This window comes from Lynx rufus, unplaced genomic scaffold (genome assembly GCF_022079265.1).
Source record: "Lynx rufus isolate CCGP_SWC_20201006 ecotype Redwood Valley unplaced genomic scaffold, mLynRuf1.p SCAF_10, whole genome shotgun sequence".
Lineage (NCBI taxonomy): Eukaryota > Metazoa > Chordata > Mammalia > Carnivora > Felidae > Lynx > Lynx rufus.
The window spans coordinates 70061472-70083181 of NW_025814824.1; the positions used below are offsets into that span (position 1 = coordinate 70061472).

Below are 21710 nucleotides of genomic sequence, written 5' to 3' on the forward strand. Positions count from 1 at the left end.
GCTTGGTGACTATTATGTTTATTATAATAGACATTATGATAATTACATACCTATTAAAAAAACACTCATTTAGGTGTACAACCTGAAATCATCTTTGATGGTACACACATCATACTGGAACTAATGTCTTAATGTTAACCATGCCTATTGCGGTCATTGCATATTCCAGTGCTAACATGGTGCTTGGCACACGGCAGGTGTTCAATAGATACCTACTAAAGAAGATTATGATGATATAGAGTTATTATTAAAAGAGATGTGCTTACTAAGAAAGCTATAAGACCATATGATTGCTGAAAGTCAATTAAGTGATATCAGGATTTCATGTGGCATGTTAGCAAGAACAAAATGTTGCAAAGGCCTCAAGTTCTGCAAGTTCCAAAAGTAATCTCATTTACTAATTTGAAAGTCTGATTGAGCACCTTGGTACACATAGCAGGAGTGTTATGAAAGCCCCAGAGGAAGTATAGGGCAACTGGCTGGTTGACATCATTTAATAAAGAAAAGAGAGCTCTTCAAACGCATAGAGGAGCATTTGGTAGAACACGTAGAATGAAGCAATTTCACGTAACAGCAAGATAAGCAGAGACAGAAGACCTGGATTTTAATCTCTGCTCTTTCCCTTTCTGGCACCATAGAAAGAAGATGATGCTGATAATGATCACGATTATGATCATGAAGATACAAAGAAAAATATGCCAGTAGCTCATGTTTACTGAGAGCTTATTGTGGGCCAGGCACTCACTAAGCACATTTCATTGGGTCCTCTCACTTGACCATCCCATTTGAAGGTAGACAGGATCATTATCCTCATTTTATAGATGAGAAAAACAAAGCAGGGAGATGGTAAGTCACTTGCCCAAGTCACACAGAAAGGATGCAAAAGAGCCACGATTCACACTCAGGATCAGGTGACTGCAAAGCTACGGTTCTTGACCACTCAGCCACACTGGATCCCCTTAACCTCCCTGGGTCTCAGTTTCTTTCTTCATAAGATTATTGTGATGAGAAAATGAGAAAAAAAAATAGATTTGAATGGCACTTTCACGTTAGATTCTTTGGCTAGAAAATACAACCACACGAGAGCATCAGATATGAGGACACTAATAATCCTAAGCCATCAAGTTGGGTATGAAGAGAACAGACTCTTTTGAGTGGAGTCATTATCCCCAAAGACTTAGCATTCCCCAAAAGGCAAATAAGTAACTTATTTATTCTGAAAGATGAGCTTGACAGGATTGCTCTAGGATAACTTATCTTGTGCTTATAAATCCTGCCACATGAAGATAATTGTTTAACACCAGCACATGTGTTTTCACTGGTGTGTGAAGAGTTAACTTTTTAATTAGATGTAATTTTTGGGAATGAGATGCTGGAATACAAGAATTAAATTGGTTCTAAAGCCCACTTGAGGTTTTTGACAATTGCTTAAGGAGGTAGAGTTATACTGGCAGTAATGACCGAAGATGTATTTTAAAATAATGAATGCTGCTAAAATAAAAAAGAATGGGAATTCAGCATTGATTTTCCCTTTGAATTTAGTCATATTAAACTCCTTTTTTGGATGTAAAACCCAAGCTGGCTCATTACTGTTCTATCTGGCAAAGCAGGAGCTACTGGCCAGCTCTACAAATTGACCCAGGTGAAAACCAATATAAATTTTGGAAAAGTTGACTATCATTCTACGAATACGTTTGCATCAAAGATATCTCTATGAGATAAACATCTGGGCTATGAGTCCATAATTCCAGCCTGAAGGATGGTTTCAAGAATGTTGTGCTTTCTCTCTTCTGCATGACCACGTGTCGTGTTTTGCATTCAGTTTGAATTGTGAAAAGATGCTTTACCATTCAATATTGAAATACAGATTTTAAAACATACAAAATAAATGACAATTGGGCTTTGATATGATTATAGTTGGAAACAGTCCATCTGTTTGGAGAAGTCGTTTGGGGATAAAGAAATGATCAGATGCATTTTATAATTGTTTATAAAATTGTTTACACATCTGAAATCTGGTGAGATCTAAATTCCTGTGATAATTTTGGGTACCACTTTGGAACTGGGCGATGAAAATGTCTTCTCAACACTAAATCAAGGACAGGAACTTATCCAAATCTTAGAAAAATCAGAGGATTCTCAATCCTTGAAAGCCACTGAAGCCACTGGTCACCAATTGTGGTATCAGGGAGAGTTGTGAGGTCTGTTGCATGGAATGTTTGATTAATAATAAAGAGTCACAGTGTGAAGTAACATACTTTGCCTGTATGTTAAGACAAACTCAAGGTTATCTGACATCACTTTATCCCACTTGCTTACTAATGTATTTCCTCAAGTGGAAGTAGAAAAAGGGGGCTCCAGGGGCACCTGGGTGGCTCAGTTGGTTAAGCGTCCGACTTCGGCTCAGGTCATGATCTCACAGTGTGTGAGTTCGAGCCCCGTGTCGGGCTTGGTGCCTACAGTTCAGAGCCTGGAGCTTGTTTCGGGTTCTGTGTCTTCCTCACTCTCTGCCCTTCCCCCACACACTCTCTGTCTCTCTCTCTCAAAAATAAACATTAAAAAAAAAAACTTGACACAAATGCTTAGAGCAGCATTGCTCACAGTAGCAAAAAATAAAAAGAGAAAAGGAAAAAAGGCGCTCCAGGGAAATGCGCAGTAACTCACAGTTGTCTCAGCTACACTTTAACCCAGAGCAAGCCACTATTGTTGATGGCCCACCAATACTCATGGCAACCACAAATTACGTAGAGCTTGGGAGAGGTCTGCTGCTATCTGCTGTATTTCCTTGCAAAATATTTTTGGGTTCTGTCAAACTCTAGGTAAGCCTCTGTTAAAACCATTTTTTGTGTGCACTGCAGGAAAAAAAGTTTGAAAACGAAGAGACTAAGAGAAAGAAGACCAATCCGGGGGCCACATGATATATTAGTGCATGATATTATTGAGCACAGTAGAGGCTGCTCAGTAAGGATTCGTTGATTGAGCGAATGTAAGTGCCACCCTGAAGGAGGGATTCTTTCCAGCTGGCCATCAGGGAGGGTGGTATAGAAGAAAAAGTGGGTGAGTGGGCCCTTGGTGTTGTCAAAGGGACTTTAGGCTGCCATTTGGGGGAAGTAGGCATGTAGGGAAATGAGCGTCTTCTAAGAAATCTTGAAAGTCTAGTACAGGCTAGAGGGTTGGCTGTGGTGGAGGAAGAGCCCTTGAAGGTGGTGTAACCTTCCCATGCTCACCAGAGCAGGTAAGGAGGGAGAGCTTCCCAGGCCAGATCTTCCAAATTCTTCTTATTCCCTCTAATAAAGGGGCAGAGCTGGGGCACCTGGGTGGCTCAGTTGGTTAAGCTTCAGACTCCTGATTTCAGCTCAGGTCATGATCTCATGGTTCATGGGCTCAAGCCCCACACTGGGCTCTGTGCTGACAGTGTGGAGACTGCTTGGGATTCTCTCTCTCTTTCTCTTTCTCTCTGCCCCTCTCCACTTGTGTGTGCTCTCTCGCTCTCTCACTCTCTCTCTCTCTATTTTAAGATAAATACATTTTAAAAAAGAAAGGAAGGGAACTTCCTCAACTTGGTAAAGAACAGCTACAATAACATACAGCTAACATCATTACTTAATGGTGAGCTTTCACCATTTTAAGATAAAATTTGGCTTTCATAAGGCTGTTCATTTGGATATATGAACAGGCCTATCCAAGGGCGCCTGGGTGGCTCAATTACTTAAGCATCAGACTCTTGATTTCGGCTCAAGTCATGATCTCACAGTTCATGGGATCGAGCCCCATGTTGGGCTCCGTGCTGACAGCATGGAGCCTGCTTGGGATTTCTCTCTCCCTCTCTCTACCCCTCCTCTGCTCTCTCTCACCCTCTCTGTCTCTCTTAAAATTAAAAAAAAAATTAAACATTAAAAAAAAAAAGAGTAGGTCTAGCCAAAAGAGAGTTTTGCTTTCACCCTGTTCCTCTCTTCCTCCTTCCTTAAATCCCTCCCTTCTTTCCGTCAGCAAACAGTTACTGAGCATCCACTACGTACCAGGCACTGTCAGAGTAAGAGATAGAGAGTGCTATGGAGTGAACTGTGACCCCCCCCCCATTCATAGGTTGAAGCCCTACCCCACAATATGATGGGATTTGGAGATGGGGCCTTTGGGAAGTAAACAGATTTAGAGGAGGTCATGAGATGGGGCCCTCATGATAGGATTAGTGGCTTTATAAGAAGCAGAAGAGAGAGGGGCACCTGGCTGGCTCAGTCAGTAGAGCGTGCAACTCTTGATCTCATGGTTGTGGGTTGGAGCCCCATGTTGGGTCTAGAGATTACGTAAAAATAAAATATTAAAAGGAAAAGAAAAGAAAAGAAAAGAAAAGAAAAGAAAAGAAAAGAAAAGAAAAGAAAAAAGAAAAGAAAAGAAAAGAAAAGAAAAGAAAAAAAGTCGCCTGGGTGGCTCAGTTGGTTGAATGTCCAACTCTTGATTTCAGTTCAGGTCATTATCCCAGGGTTGTGGGATCGAGCCCTGTGTTGGGCTCAGTCCTAAGCATGGAGTCTGCTTAAGATTCTCTCTCTCCTTCTGCCCCTCTCCCCTGCTTACACACATTCTCTCTCTAAAATTAAAAATTAAAAAAAAAAAAAAAAAGAGGAGGAAAGAAAGAGTGAGCTCTCTTTGCAGGTAAGGATACAGTTACAAGGCAACCATTTGCAAGTCAGGAAGAGAGTCCTTCCTAGTGAATCAAACTGACTGACACCTTGATCTTTGCCCTACCAGCCTCCAGAAGAATGAGAAATATCTGTTGTTTAAGCCACCCTATCTATGGTAATTTGTTATAGCAGCCTGAGCAGAGCAATATAGAGAGGTAAAAATGGAAGGTGGTAAATGTGGGTGCCTCCTCATTGGGCTTTAGTTCTAGAAGGAGGGAGAGATCACTAACAGATCCGTCCAGCCCATTAGCCTCAGCACTGAGCACAATTCCTCGTGCTGTAATTCACCCAAAGAGACTGAACAGAAATGCCAGGAAATATTAGATAGAAATCCCTCCAAGACAAAGGCACATAAATTAGGAGGTGGGCCAGGGTAATAATCAGATGTTTGACGTGAGCCCCAGTTCCATGGTCATCACCCTCCCCTGGTCCTTTGCACCTTATTTATGTTGATGTGCAGAGCAGGCCAGGGTCCCGCCGCCTTCACAGTTTCCAACTCCAGCTTCTTTAGATGGGCAGCAGCTTCGCTGAACAGGGCAGGTCCTCCTGGACTCAGTTCTACAAGTGGCCAGGGGAATGAATAAAGAGAGGTTGAAATATATATGTGATAGAGATATGTGTGATAAAAGATGCTCACCAGAGCCTGGTCCCCAGTACCCTTTCTATCTGCCTTCTCCCCCAGCAGCTTAAATCCCTTGAATATGACCAGCTGATGGGCTCTGAGAACACCTAAAATCAAGGGTTCAAGGCCTAACTCTGTCAATATGAGCTGGGTGGCCTTGGGCAAGTCACTTTACCTCTCTGAGCCTCTGAGCCATTTTAAAATGAAAATAAAATTACCCTGCAGAGTTGCTGTGAATATTAAGTGAGGTCATTTGTGTACAAATGCTTTATTAATGGAAAAACACTATGCAAATTAGAAAGATGAGCGTTGAGGGGCGCCTGGGTGGCGCAGTCGGTTAAGCGTCCGACTTCAGCCAGGTCACGATCTCGCGGTCCGGGAGTTCGAGCCCCGCGTCAGGCTCTGGGCTGATGGCTCAGAGCCTGGAGCCTGTTTCCGATTCTGTGTCTCCCTCTCTCTCTGCCCCTCCCCCGTTCATGCTCTGTCTCTCTCTGTCCCAAAAATAAATAAACGTTGAAAAAAAAAAATTTAAAAAAAAAAAAAAAAAAAAGAAAGATGAGCGTTGAGGCTCACAGGCATATGAATGTTCCTTGAAAACCATGTTACGTTTCTAAAACGAAATTCATGGATTTTGATTTCTGTACTATTTTGGACTAGTTTACCACCGCTCCTTCCACTGGCTACTATTTATCCATTAATACAGTGAAATATACATTAATTATTAAACATTCATTACATACGAAAACTTGTACCAAGTATTATTTGCAATTGGGATCTGGGGAGCTGGAATAAAAAGATAAATGAGGCACATTTCTAGTTTAGTGAGGAAGACAGAGACATGTGCAGATAATCCACATAAGAGTGATAAAGTTATCGGGGCGCCTGGGTGGCGCAGTCGGTTAAGCGTCCGACTTCAGCCAGGTCACGATCTCGCGGTCCGTGAGTTCGAGCCCCGTGTCAGGCTCTGGGCTGATGGCTCAGAGCCTGGAGCCTGTTTCCGATTCTGTGTCTCCCTCTCTCTCTGCCCCTCGCCCGTTCATGCTCTGTCTCTCTCTGTCCCAAAAATAAATAAACGTTGAAAAAAAAAATTTAAAAAAAAAAAATAAAAAAGAGTGATAAAGTTATCTAATTGCTACAGGGGCAGAAGGGAAGGCACTCCAAAGCTAGGAATCAGAAAGGCATGTTAAAGAAGGTTCCACTGACAACATTTGAGCTTGTTCCGGAAGAGATGTGTAGGAGGTCACTAAGGTGGAGAAAAGCATTCCAGGCACAGGGAGTAGCAGGTGCAAAAGGACGGAGCTGGGAGCACAGCACAGTATTTGGTGAGAGGAGAGGAGTTTTGTGTGGCTGGGGTGTAGTGAGGAGTCGGGGAAGGCTGGGGTCCTTGGCAGGGGCTGGGCTGGGAAGGTCCGTGTATGGCCACATGGCCTTTGTCTCAGGACAGTGACACGCCATTGAAAGGTCTTTGGTCAGAGCTGTCTGTGATGAGAGCTCTCAGGTCGGCAGCTACAAGATGGAGGTTGCATTGGAGGAGGTACCCCTTAGGGGGGCTGTTACGGTCATCTGGCTACAAAAAGATGAGGCATGGCCTAGAAAGGCAATGTGGATAGTGATAAGGGGATCAAGTTCTGATTCCTCAACCCCAAGTGAATGATGAACTTCCATTTCCGGCTCAGCCAACCTAGAATTATCCCCTGTGGTCTACAGGTGAAGGCTCCTTAGCTCATCCGTTTCACCAGCTCACAGACTCATGAAATGTCAGAGCTGGAAGATTCCTTGGTCATAAACTAGACATCTTCTATCCCATTTCATAGATGAGAAAACTGAGGGTCCAAGAGGCAACTTGGCTCAATAGTGAAAACCAGAATGGAAGCCTCTTGTCTCGACCTCAGTGCTTTTGCCCATCGTGTGTGATAAAGAACCAGCTCTTCCCCCCTCAGTCTGTTGCGGAACAGTTCTTTGGTAAAGGATAATAAAAGGGATTTTCTAGAAAACCAAAATAACAGATGTATAAAATCCAAGCCCACTGTTATTAGTTGTAACAGATACAAAATGACCCTAGCCTATTGCTAAAAATGCTGTGAACTGCTTACTCTCCATCTCCCAACTTCTCTCACTGGGACCCGAAACACTGGGCCTCCCTGACATCACTTTGCTCTCAGAAGGTGAAGTCACAAATGGGACAGAAGGGGTTTTCCTGTAATTAGGAAAGTACAGATTCTAGCCACCTGGCTTCTGTCCTCTTTCTATTACTTGAGCCTGTGGAAATAGAAACAGCTAAGGAAGGAGGTGGAGAGAGCATCGCCACATTGGATTAAATCAGAGTTTACTGGTAACCCGTAATCCTTCAGCTGCTCCTGCTTAAATGCACAAGGCTCTTGCCTGCTCTTGCCCAGACCCGGCGACCCAGAACTGATGTTACTGTCTTTTCATACTGCGCTGAAAGGGCCTGTCTTGAGGATCCAGGAAAGCCGCCCGTGCCCTGCAGTATCCCTCCCCTCACCCTGCCCTCTGCACTCCTACTCACTTACTTGTAAGGGATTTACTGCTGGAGTTTGGGGATCTCAGAGGCCCCTCCTTGTTCTCCAGAGTCAGCGAGAGGCCATAGTTTGGGTGGTGCTGGTGCTGGTGGTGGTGGTGGTGGTGCCTTCCTGAAGCTTTGGTAGTGAAAGGCGTGCCCCCGTTCTCCTCGATGCCAAAAGGCAGCCGGTCCGCGCTGCTGAGCCCTGGGGAAGGGAGCGGGTAGCTGTGGAAGGTGTCAGAGTCAGGATTTAGAAGAGTAAAGTGGCTTGATGTTCCCGTGTGTACTTTAAAAGATGTTCTCTGGCCATTAAAAGCCAAGAGAAATAGGTTCAGCAAACAGACCCACATGGTTACTGTAAAACAGGACACAATGGCAACAGTGCGTTCAAAGAAAAAGCAGAAAGTGGAAATTTGTGTATATCAGAGATCTTAAACCTTAACAAATTCTTAATTTGAAGTTATATAGCTTCTGTTTAAAAAAAAAAAAGACATTCCTTAAATAGAAGGAGGAAATAAAAAGCAATAGCAACACATAATTTTGTAGCCATCCCATGACACGATCATGACACAAACAGAAGTCTTGGAGTCACTTCTCTTCCTCTTCATCACCCCACCATGCAGAAACACCTGCTGGGGCAATGCCATGACATCTTTCATTCTAACTGCTCTCTCCATTTTTACCAAAATTGCCCTATTGATAGGGAAGCCTATGTCATCTCCCATTGAGACTCCCGGAACAGATTTCTTTTCTTTTTTTTAAATTTTTTTAATGTTTATTTATTTTTGAGAGAGATGGAGACAGAATGCAAGTGGGTTAGGGGCAGAGAGAGAGGGAGACACAGAATCCGAAGCAGGCTCCAGGCTCCGAGCCGTCAGCCCAGAGCCCGACGTGGGGCTCTAACTCACAAGCTGTGAGATCATGACCTGAGCCGAAGTCGGACACTCAACCGACTGAGCCACCCAGGTGCCCCTTGAAACAGATTTCTAACTGTTCTCCCTGCATCTACTCTCTCCTTCAGCCCACTGCCTACAGAGCTGGAGCCAGGGTGCTGTTCTTGTCCACACTGGCTGCCTCCTGGAGACTTTGCTCAGGACAGTCTTACATGGTGGTTGCGTGTGTAAGGACATGAATAAGGTGTGACTGGCTTCTGGGGGTCACAGCCCAGCCTCATTTCTCCAACGTGAAACATAACCAAGGGTATCCAGTTTCTCTGCACAGCCAGTAATGGGGGCAACAAAAAGTAGAAATGCCTAGGTTCTAGTCTTAGTTCTGCCCTAATCTTGTGCAAGAACCCTGGACAGTTGCCCTGGGCTTGTTTTCTCCTCTGTGACACGAGGTGGGTCAGGTGATTCTGGCTGCATTTCCAGGTCTGAAAATCATCCTTTCTTCCAGCTATCTATGTTGTACTTGCTGTGTCCTAGGTGCTGTGCTAGCTATTTTACATAAAATATGAATATCCATTTCATAGATGTAGAGACCTTTGCCTGGTACACAGTAGGTGTTCCATACTTTTTTGATGAGAGGAGAGAAGGGAGGAAGGGAGGGAAGAAAGGAAGGAAGAAAGGAAGGAGGATTAATGAAGCTGTGGGTCTGGGATTTGACAACAGCTGTGTGGACTCCAAAGCCTGTTGGCATTATTTTCCTGTCTCTCACGTATGTTGAAAATAATGTCTGTCCTAAGGAGGCACAGAGACTGGGAGCTCAGAACACAAAAAACTCCCTTTAGCCTAGGAGGATGGAGGGCTTCCCAATTTAGGGCTCATCTTGGATTACCCTGAATAGGAGAATGAACACCCAAGGGGAAAGATGTCCTATAGCAGAGATCTGCTGTACATTCAGGGCTGGAGGTGGAGTTGGAAAGCTTTGAGTAAGACCTTCTGAGGAATGGCAAATAGACACCATCTCCTGTGCCAGCTCTAAGTGATTCTCACCCTCTGCTTGGAATGCAAGATCAAGAAGGAGTCTGAGGTTGTGCCCAGCTCAGGAGGAAAGAGTGCTGTGATTGATTAGTGATGTCTGCCATGGACTTAGAATAGAGCATTGGTATCATGTACTTGTCTTTCCAAGGTAAAAGTGTGTGATTTTTTATTTCAAGGAAACCCAGAGTGAAAAGTTAAACAGGAAAATAAATATATATGCAGGGAATGATAAATTGCATTTAATAACATGTCAAATAAAATATGCATGTGTGATTTTCCTTTCACAGCTACTTACGGAGAAGACTGAGCAGGACAAATGGGAAGAGAAATAGATGAGGGTCAGAGAAGCTGCCTGAATCTTGTCAGGGCAAGGGTCTCCAGAAGAGCAAAGGTTTCTAAGCAGGACCAGAATGACCTGGGAGCTCTCTCAGCTCATACACATGAGGGACCACCATCCTGGAGATGCTAATTCACGGAGTTTTATAGACTTGTGCGTCTGTTAAGGAAACCGCTGCTCATGGTCTCATGGATTGTTCCCTGCAGAACTCTAGGGGGTGCCCTACACACTGACTACGATGTAAATGGCGTCTACACTAGAGTTTTGCCTCTGCCCTGTTCACAGGGACCTCAGAGAAGGTCAGGCCCACCCAGAGGGTCCAGCAGGACTCAGCAGCCCCAGAACTGTGGGTCCCACTGGTTAAAGTTCAGGAAATGAGACCAGCTCTGTGCTCATTGTCAACAGAGAGTGAAGCTCATGAGGCTTCTGGCGTTCTGGAAAGAAGGTCTCAAGTCCTGGTTTTGAGAGGGTGATGGAGGAGGGGTATATAGGCTTCAGTCTCCGTTTCCACGAGCTGAGAGTTGAGAAGAAATCTGGTGTGGAAGAACAGGGCTGCCTGTGTTTCCAGCACTGTCCTAGGTACTTCAGCGTTTAACTTTTGGAGTTATCCCGCAAGGAAGCTGCTGATGCCTTGTGTTACACTGGGGCTTAGGGAAGGTGAGCAATGTGCCCTGTTAGTAAAGGTGAGTGAGAAGTCGAATCAGATCTAATTTCTTCTCTTCCTTTCTTTCAGAGGAAGCCCCCATTCCCATTCTACTCCCAACTCCAGAGCAGCCAGTGCTCTATTGGGGGGGGTGTCATATAGGACTTTCTTGACTCTATTAGGGGTGCCCATAGCTCTGCAGGCCCAGGAGGATGGGATGCTCTTACAGCCCTGCCTGATCCCACAAGAGCCTCTTCCCTCCTTGGCCCTGGGATCCCAGCATGCTCAATCAAAACGTGTCGCATACTGGATAATGGGGTAATTATTTGAAATGTTACAATTAAAATACTATAGTTACATTTAGTTATAATTAAAGTATTATAATAATTAGTATATTAGTATTACTATACCATTACATACTAAATATTATAATTAGTATAATAATGGTATTATTCACAATAATCCTCCAGAATCCACGCCAGAACTGTGAGGAGGGCAGGGCAGAAATTGGGGAAGGTCTTGAGCTGGAAAACAGAACCCACAAGGCTTTCTCTCAAAGAGGCCAGAATGATCAGGTGCTCTCAGAAGCCAACCGCACCGCACACTCTACAGCTCAGCCAAGTTCTGGGCGACATGGGCTCCTGGAGGCAGCCCTGGGCATCTAATCCTAGATAAGAAACCACAGAATTATAGAAATGGAGACCCTCCGTTTGGTGGTTTTAAACCCTAGATGTGAATATTAAAATCACCGGGGGAACCCCCATACGCCGCTGGTGGGAATACAAAATGGTCCAGCTGCTTTCGGGAAACACCTGGCAGTTCTCAAGGAAGTTAAACGTACAGTGACCATATGACCCAGCAATTCCACTCCCAGGTATATACCCAAGAGGAATGAACACATATCCATGCAAAAACCTGTCCATGGATATTCGTAGCAGCATTAACCATGACGGGCAAAAGGCAGAAACAACCCAAATGTCCATAACGGACGAATGCATAAATAAAATGTAGTATAGTCACACAATGAAATATTATTTGGCCATAAAATGGAATGAAATATTGATCCATGCTATGACATAACAGAACCCTGAAAACATTATGCTGAGTGAAAGAAGCCAGACACAAAAGGCCAGGTGTCGTATTATTCCATTTACACGAAGTGTTCAGAATAGGCAAAGCCATAGAGACAGAAAGTAGATTAGTGGTTACCTAGGACTGGGGAGGATTGTGTGTGGGGGGGGAACAGGGAGTAACTGCTAATGATACAGGGTCTCTTTAGGGGAGGTGAAAATGTTCTAAAATTAGATCGTAGTGATGGTTGTACAACTTAGCGAAAATGCTAAAAACCACTGAGCGGTACAATTTAAACTGGTGAATTGTATGATTATTAATTTAGATCTTTATAAATTTGATTTTTAAAAATCGCCAGGGAAGATTTTGAAAAATATCAGGGTCTAGCCCCTACCCCAGACCAATTACGTCATCATCTATCTCTAAATCCGAATGTGCAGCCAGGACCGAGAACCACTGTCCTGGTCCAATGTCTTCATTTTGCATATGGGGCATCGGGGTTCACTGGGGGAACGAGGTGACCGGGTCACGCCGTGGGTAAGTAGCTGAGCCTGGGACACAATCCAGGACTACTGCCTCTCTGCTTGCTGCCCATCTGCTACATCTTCCCATCTGTCTTGGCTTCTATTTAAGGCAGCAAATGCACTCATCGGGAAAATCCTAAGACCTCCTTAGAACCTCACTGCCTGAGACAACCTTATGTATACATCTTGCCTTCCCAACGACACAGTAAGGTCTGGAGGAACAGAGACTGTCGTGTCACATGTCTTCATATCCTCCACTGTGCTAAGCACACAGCAGGCGTTCAATGAATACTGGTTAGATAAAAGTTAAGTATCCACGCATTCGATAACTATTTGAGTGCTAAGTCTTGTGCCCAGCACTGTGGTAGGCATGGGGGGTTGTCCTTGCCCTCAAGGAGCTCGCTGCTGAGTAACAAGTCCAAGGCAGTATGACAGGTGCTTTGATAAGTGTTAGGTGAGGAGGGCCACCTGAGGTAGCCTAGGGAAGAAGAGTTTATGTGCATATTTTAAGGAAAAGTTCTCACTTTTTTTCTGAAGCGAACAACCAGTTGTCCCAACATCACCAAAGGCATAATTCATCCTTGTCCCACTAACTTGAAATGCCACCTTCTGCATGTGGCAGTCACTTTCCTGAGTGCTCTCAGATCCCCACTCTGCTCTGCCCTCACCCACCTGCTCTGTTTCCAAGGAAACACACTTCTCAGGCTCCCTGCCCTCTGGCTTGAGGGTAGGCTTGGCCAGTGGTAGGCACGAGTGAAGGAGACTGGGAAAAGGAGACAAGTCAAGGTATTTCTTCCCCATCTCTTCCTGCCTCAGGTGATGTTTCCAGCAGTAGCTGCGGGGTCCCTGTGGCCCCAGCTCCTGGGCTCTGGAACACTGCCACCTCCCTTTGTCCCTGTGTCCCTCCAGCTCTAGTTCTAGTGTTACTAATTTCTGGGTTGCTTTGCTGTCCAAGTTAGCTTCCTCATTCTTCATCCCTTGTGGAACCAATTCCCTGTAAGAAATGCCTAGAGGGGCTTCAGTTTTCCTGATTGCCCCTGACTGATAAACAACATCCACCACAGGTTCTAGGTAGTTTTCCTGTCAACATCTTTGCCATAGACATCTCTGCCCCAAGCATTTTCTCACCCCAAACATTTTCACTGCATATCTAATTGGCTGTGAGAGAATTCTGCTGTAAAATATAAAATAGCTGGCTGACAGTTTGGTTTCATTTCTCCATTGGCAAAGTTTCCATTTTTATATCATATAAATCTTAGCTAGCCCTCATAATGGTCTACACGGTGATGCATAGATGTGGTGGTCTTAATTTAGTGGATGATAACTATGTATATCAACTTGATAGAAAATATGGTGATAAAACTTACTGGAAGTGTGAAATAAGAGAGTGCAAAGCCAGACTGCCCACTATACTATTCTAGAAAATAATACATCAGTTACAATGTTAACAAAGGTCAGTCACAAATGCATTACAGCCTTAGCATTTCTTCCACTTTTCCCATAGACCTTTGGAACAGCTAGCAACAGATATGTGACCATATGCCAAGAACAAACAACACTGTAGAAGGCTTCTAGAAAACAACACTAAGCCCAGCTGTAAAAATGCATCCTAGCACTTGGATGGTTACCTCGGTTAATGAAGGAAGAAATTTCAGTGACAAAGGTAAAAGTGTAATGCCAAATGAGACAGATCAACAAGCCAAAAAAATACATATATATAATACTATAAACAGAAGACTTTAAAGACAAGCGCTGAGGTCCAACCTACAAAATGAAATCACTTGTTTTTGCAGTATTGTCATGAATCTACACTATACATTTTTGATGTATTCAAATATTTTGTATTTTGCAATAAAGTCTTTCCAGTTTTGTTACTCATTTTTCATGTCTCATTGTACCTTTTTTTAATGGATGTGGCTCTCTTTTATTTTTCATGATTTTATCTTTCAAGGCAAAACTGCCTTACAGCCAAGTAGTTATGCAGAGAAAATGTTTGCAGCAAAAATGCTCATGGCAGAGATGCTTATGGTGAAAATACACATATTTGTGTCTGTTTTTGGATTTTTCCTATTCTTACCAATCTATTTATCTATTGCTAAACTAGCACCAGATTGTCTTAATGACTTTTGTTTTAACATATGTTTTTAAAGATCTGATGCGATAAATCCTGCTCCCTTTCCCCCATCATTTTTCTTCTTTTCTTTTTTCTTGACTATTACTATGCACTTACTCTTCCAGATTACTTCACAACTCAAGTTACTACCAAAACAATCCCATTGGAATTCTGATTTGGAGCATTAAATATTACAGATTAATTTGAGAGAAGGTATTCATAAGAAATATGATATTTTTCACCATTTATTCAGATCTTTTAAAATGTCCTTCAGTCAGAATTTTTGAACTCTTCCCTGAAGGAAAGCAACATATATTATTAATTGAATCCCTAGGTATATTCCAGTTTTGTCACAATTGAAAATGAGATTTCATTTATTATTACATTTCCTCTAATTTTATTCTACAAGATACACACAATTACTGACTTTAGGATATTTGGGATATTTCTGCCTCTGGCTACTTTGCTAAACTCTCTTATTAAATGTAATTCATTTGTATTTTAAGAAGATAATTTTGTTTCTTCCTTTCGGGCATTTATTGCCTATTTTGTTTTCTTGGCTTATTGCATTGGTAAGGCCTCCAGCATCATACTGAATTATCAGCAGTCACCCTTATTTCTGAAGTGTGTAAATTATCTAGTGTTTCAACATTAAAGTTTGGTTTCTGACACATTCTACTTAACCAGGTTCAAGATAGTCCTTTTTCTTAGCTTACTAAGAATCTTGAAAGATTAGCATCGCTTATGCGGAGTGAATCCATGCTATGTTCCTAAGTGAACATGACTCCCTTCCCTAAGTGCTTCAAGAAGAATTCGTTCTTTTTCTATATCACCATCAAGCAAGCCTGTCGGTCCGGTTTTCACAATTCATTTTTCAGGAAACTCTATGACATTTCCCTGTCTATTCTGGCATTTCCCCAAGACTCCATAGTTTTTCAAAGCACAGCGATGCTGACTCAGCAATGACATATGAATTTCCTCATTATTCTTCATGGCCATTTTTCTCAGCCTGAAGGCCTGAACTTATTGCAAAACAGCAAAGTATTTCCTGACTACTCTCTCATCTTGTACTTCAATTTTCTTCACCTTGTTCTTTTCACCCTTGAGAGTTAGCATATTGACTGGTTTCCTTGTTGAAAAGGAAAATTCTGTCCTATGAATCCCATACCACATCCTCAAGAATGGCTATCATAGATTACTTCAAAATAAAATCTTAAGACAACAAGACTAGCTGTCATTAAGTCGTTCATCTTTTTGCTACAACTAAACCATGCATCTGTAAAACTTTAAAAGCCCTTTAAGGGGCTCCTGGGTGGCTCACTTGGTTAAGCATCAGACTTTTGCTAGGGTCACAATCTCACAGTTCATGGGATCAAGCCCTGCATCAGTGCACTGTCAGTGTGGAGCCTGCTTGGGATTCTCTCTCTCCCTCTCTCTCTCAAAGTAAACAAACATATATTAAAAAAAAAAAAGGTCTATACCTCTTTGGTTTTTATATGTTCTACCTTCCTTCTCTTTAAATACTGTTTTTTTTATTTAATTTTTTTAACATTTATTCATTTTTGAAAGACAGAGACAGAGCATGAGTGGGGGTGGGACAGAGAGAGAGGGAGAGACAGAATCCAAAGCAGGCTCCAGGCTCCGAGCTGTCAGCACAGAGCCTGATGCGGGACTCGAACCCACTGACCATGAGATCATGACCTGAGCTTAAGTCAAATGCTCAACCCACTGAGCCACCCAGGTGCCCCTTCAAATACTATTAAAATTTTGGCCCCTAAAAGCCTTTCTCTTTCAGATGATCTATGATACATAGTCCATATGAAAAATATTCCCTTTTTGGCCTATCTTCTTTTTGATGTGAAGGATTAAACCCTGAGTTCTACTCATTTCACATGAACAATTTCAAGATGTAAGAGTCATTTTTTCCCAAGGATCTTGCCACTCATACATTTCCAACCTAGTTAGTCTTCCTTGCTGTCCACAATTAATAAAAGTAACACTGCCAGTGTTTCTTCTACCTTCCAAGCAACAAAGTAATCAGGCAGGAAAGCCAAGAAATCAACAGATGTTCTGCTTTTAATGAAATGCCAATGTCTGGATGGCCAAGAAATCCCCCATAGATATTGTGCCAGCTTGAAGTCTCTCCTAGGAAAACACAATGAGTATCCTCTATCCAAAGTCCTCTGGCATCGTGTCTAGATTGCTCACTGCACTTATTGTGTGCTGCCTGGACCGAATAACCCTTTTATCTGTTCATGGAACCTGTCTTAACTCCACAGCAGGATTCCTGGAGGCAGGAACAGCTTCTAGGTAGCCCCCACAGCACACAGCCTCTCTAAACACCTTCTAGAGGAGCCTGGTGGGGGCAACCTGGCTCCTGTGTCCCTTTTAGCCAAAGTGGGGACAATTTCACATTCCTAGTCAGAGCTAAAGCATCAGGGAGATACTGACAAATATCTCAATAGAGCTGCCCAACTGCTGGACCTTGGATGGGCTGCTGCTCAAGCAGCCTGGTCTGCTTACCCCAGTGTGCTATACAAATATGTCACTTTCTATGTGTGACAAGGACAAGGAGAAGTTTCTGCCCGCCCATGTCCTGTCCATTAGGCTGAACTGTGGCTCTCCACTTGGGGCTCTTAAGCAGAATCTCAGCTACCATGTTTTTACAGCAGATGGTGTCAGCCAGAATCATACTTCCTGGCTGAACACGAGTGCACGAATCATGCTCTCTAAATACTCACAGAGGAAAAAACTCAAAAGCTAACATTTTTGGTTGCCCAGCACTGTGCCATCTATCACCTTATTTGATCCTCTAACCACCATTTGAAGAAGGGACAATTATTATTTCCTTATTTTACAGGTAAGGAAATGGGAACAGAGAGACTAATTCACTTTCTCCAAGTCACACAGTCAGTAAATGGCAAAGCTGAGATTTGAACCCAGGCAACCTGACTCCAGAGCCCAGGGCTCTCTGAAGGGTTAAGAGACTTCCTTTCCTGGGATGAAAGGAGCATTACAATGACATTAAAAGAATACTGGGGGGGGGGGGAGGTAAGGGGGTGTGGGGCGCCTGGGCGGCTCAGTCAGTTTAGCGTCTGACTCTTGGTTCCAGCTCAGGTCATGATCTCACAGTTTCATGAGCTCAAGCCCCATATCAGGCTCCGTGCTGACAGTGTGGGGCCTACTTGGGATTCTCTGTCTCCCTCTCTCTCTGTCCCTCCCCCACTCACGCTGTCTCCATCTCTCTCAAAATAAATAAGTAAACTTAGAAAAAAACACAACTCTGGTGGGCACTTAGCTTTGGTTTTGCTACTGCTTAGCTATGTGACCTCAGGTAACTCATTCACTTATCTGGGCCCCAGATACTGCAGTTTTGGACAAACATCTAGTAAGTATTTATATGCCAGGAACTACAGCTCAGTGAAATAATTTGATTTGTGCCATGTCCGACTAAGAGATGAGAGAAGGTGCATTTGCTCATCATGGTTTCCAGGATACCTGTCACTCATTTCAATTTTAATTTAGTAGAGGCTGAGCAGAATAGGTCATTAGACTAACATACTGCTACAAGTTCTTATTAAATTCAGTGCAAGCATACTTTTTGTAAGCAGAGAATATGTTTGAAAAACTGTAGCTTTTTAAAAATGGGTTTGAGGAGAAATTTTCTATCAACAATCTTAGGAATGTGACACGTTTTGAGGGCTAGGTCTGTTAATTAGGGTTGATTTCTTACAGTAACTTAGTGGTTTCATTTTTTTTTTTTAAGTGACTAGAGGGGCACCTGGGTGGCTCAAGTTGGTTAAGAATCTGACTTCAGGGGGCACCTGGGTGGCTCGGTCAGTTGAGCATCCGACTTCGGCTCAGGTCACAATCTTACGGTTCATAGGTTTGAGCCCTGCATCGGGCGCTGTGCTAACAGCTCTGAGCCTGGAGCCTGCTTCAGATGCTGTGTCTCCCTCTCTTTCTCTCTGTTCCTCTCCCGTTCCTGCTCTGTCTCTCAAAATAAATAAAAATGTTAAATTAAAAAACAAAAAAGAATCTGACTTCACCTCAGGTCATGATCTTGCAGTTTGTGAGTTCAAGTCTCACACAGGGCTCTGTGCTGACAGCTCAGAGCCTGGAGCCTGGTTCAGATTCTGTGTCTCCTTCTCTCTTCCCCCTCCCCTGCTTGTGCTCTCTCTCTCTCTCTCGAAAATAAATAAACATTTTTTAAAAAGTGACGAGAAAGAAAAGATGAAATGACCTCATTTTCCCCTTGTCTGAAAAGGTCAAAATAATATTTTTTTGGCATGGTTTAGATTCCTTTCTATAGACTACTAATTGGCAGATGGAAATTTTTTCAAATTTGTATTTCTTTCAAGACACCTTCCAAGCGATCAGCCTGGAGCTAATTCTAGTGTTAGCACAGGTAATGGTTGAATCCATAAGCCTGGAAGCTGTTTTGATTAGTTTATTAACTGGCTGTAGCCCAAGGCTGTGCGTCTTCTTCAACATCAATTCCTGGTGCCTATTTTAGTACTTGGCATAGGATAGAAACACAGTCAATATTTGTTGAATAAATGTTGTCGTGCATTAAATTTTAATTTTCCTTTGGTAATTTATCATGTGTCTATTCATAAAAGCTTCACTTTGGTCATGAGTTCCCAGTTGTTCCTAACATTAAACGGCCTCTGTAAAACTGTAAAATCTTCTGTACCCGAAGCAGTCAGGAGAGCCTTTTTGGGCTCGGGGGCAGCTGGGTCTCTCTGTCCTGTGTGAGACAGGGTATGATAGGTGCCCCCCTTGGAGTCTGGAATTATCCTTTGATGAAACTGCTCATCAGACGGTTTCAGTGAATGGCTGGAAGAGGGTCAGCAGGCCTCGACGGTTTTCTGCCAGAAAATCGTTTTAACCTAATGTTACTCTTAATAAGTTTATAACCTCTCTCTGATTGATTGAGGCACGATGCGGTGGGGAAGAGCTTTAGAACTTTGTGGGGAGATCTAGGATTTTAGCAATTCCGGATCAATTTCAGGATCTGAGCCCAGAGAATAAATATTCCATGAGTTCATTTTTGCACAGAGGCTCATGACTAAGAGTTTATTCAATCTCTTTCCTGCCTTAAAAAAAAAAAATACTGACACAAATATAGTTGTTTTCCTTTACAACATTCACTTGTAATAAATTTAACAGTGCTTTCCCTTCTTGGTTTCTCATGGATTTTTTTGGCCTCTCATTTCTGCATTCCAGTGCCCACTTTCTGCTTTAAAATGAAGATTTTTTTTTCCCCCAGGTGGGTAACAGCGTGAACAGACTCACCCCCAGCCACTACTTTAAATGCATCCCCAAACAGCATCACACGGGAGCCCTCAAGGAGCGGCACGACGAAACGATTGTTGCCATGAAAGTGCAGCTACTACTTGTGAAGAATAACGTCTCGAGGAGCCAGTCTTTACACTTCGCAAGAGCCATGGCAGACTTGGGCGTGCGCTGACAAGAGTTATTTTTCCACTCTGCAGACACCAGCCGACTCACCGGAATGAATGAAATGAAACTATCATCCATTCCAGAATGAAGTTCAGGTTAGATGAATAAAAGGCACGCTCTGTTAAGGGCAGGTTTTAGACATTCTAATTGCATAAGACACCAGCGTGAACAGGCGCTGGAGCTGAACACTGGGCGTGTGTGTCTGAGGTGCTACCGATGAGGATTCATCTATTTTGGCTTTTGTTAGTGTCTTAAAATCTCTTCAAATGAGCCTTTCTCTGTTCCTCAGTTCTTGTAGGTTTTCCAGAAGCTTCTAGCATAAACATCCTGAGTTAGCCTCTGAAGCTATACACTGGGCCCAATTTTAAGGGCTTGTTTAATTGCCTTGACTATAGATAGAGCATCTATTATTCAGCCACGGAATGAAGCCCGTGGAGCCGTTAGCATAGCAACACCTCTTGCTTTTGAGGTTTCAGCTGCAGAAAGTGATGTTGAAGCCATTCACAATTCAGTAGGGGATGATTAGGTAGGTTCTGCGGGTTTCTTACGACATGAGCCTACGGGGATGTTCCTCTAATTATTCCAACCCTATTTAGTGGATTGCCCAGACTACGGCAGTTTTGGTGTTCTAAATTCTGCAGCCTTTCCTCCAATAAAACCACCGGCATATCTTGGGATAAAGTGGGATTTTATATCTGATAAGTCAGAACTTTAATTGTAACTGAAAGTAAATCCCTCCTTCCCTGGCCAATGCACCAGGGAAATTCACGATGTTGGAGTGGGTATTTAAGCAGTTGGAGTAGAAAGTTCTCAACAAATTCCCAAACAGGAAAGGAAATGTGGATGTTAGAAATCAAGTCCTTCACCCTGGCTGTTTTTACGCTGTCCGTATTCCTTTTTCTGATCTCCAGGGCATCATATCATATTGATTGTTACCTAAGCTTTTGGAAATCTGCTTTCAAAAAATGCCTGGTAAATATCAACTCTATCCTTTTCTCCACTATTAAAAAGGCTATGATGATATGATTAATTTTACTTCATCAGTCTGATCTTTATTAAAGAGCACGACAAAAGAGCAGAGGTTCCAGATGGTTCAGAGAAAATAAGTAACAAATGGGGACGTTCAGAAAGATGGAAAGGTATGCAACCTTGCTTACAGAGAAATACAGTTAAGATGGAAATTCTGATTTTTACCCATCAGACTAACAAAGGGTGAAAAGAATTAGCTAAGGCTAGGAGCTTCCTCTTGTAGCTTCCTCTTTGTAGAATCACAGAGGCCCTTCAAATTGCTGGTGGGGTGGGGTGAGGGAGCAGGGAGAGGAGGTGTAATTAGGTAGAATATCTTTAGGGTGAAATTTAGTTAGGCAATGTCCAAATTAAACACGCACATCTCTTTTTACCCAGCACCCCTACTTTCAGGGAGCTTACCTACACACAGATTTGCTCAAGTACATAAACGGAATATATAAGCACAGCGGAAAAACTGTAATTTTAGAGATTCGAGGCAGCCTAAATGACCATCAATACTGATTGGTTAAGTACATGTGCTTGTTTATACGCGGAATAGCTCTAGATTAAGAGGAAGAAACACTAATGTTTGCCTCTGGGAAAAACTAGGAAACTAGGGAATCGGAAGGTGGAAAGGAAAAGTAACTTTTAGGTATTTTTGTCTGAATTTTTGCCAATGCATTACCTCCTAAAATAAGTGAAAAAGCACAGCGGTTCTCTTGATTACTGACTTTCTACCTAGTCACCTAATTGTTAAAAGCCTCCTCTGCTTTGTGTAAAATGAAATACTAAGCTAGACAAGTT

At 42.9% G+C, this 21710-nt stretch overlaps 1 protein-coding gene across 2 annotated transcripts in view; it reads right to left on the bottom strand.

Annotated features, from left to right (window-relative positions):
- EPB41L4B (erythrocyte membrane protein band 4.1 like 4B) overlaps positions 1-21710 on the bottom strand; it is a 128675-nt gene that overhangs the window by 24742 nt on the left and 82223 nt on the right. For both annotated transcript variants that reach the window (XM_047099477.1, XM_047099483.1), the window contains exons 16-17: positions 7833-8047; positions 5119-5237 (exon numbers count right to left, since the gene is read on the bottom strand). In XM_047099477.1, the coding sequence (XP_046955433.1) occupies positions 5119-5237; positions 7833-8047 (334 nt within the window). The remainder of the gene's footprint in view (positions 1-5118; positions 5238-7832; positions 8048-21710) is intronic.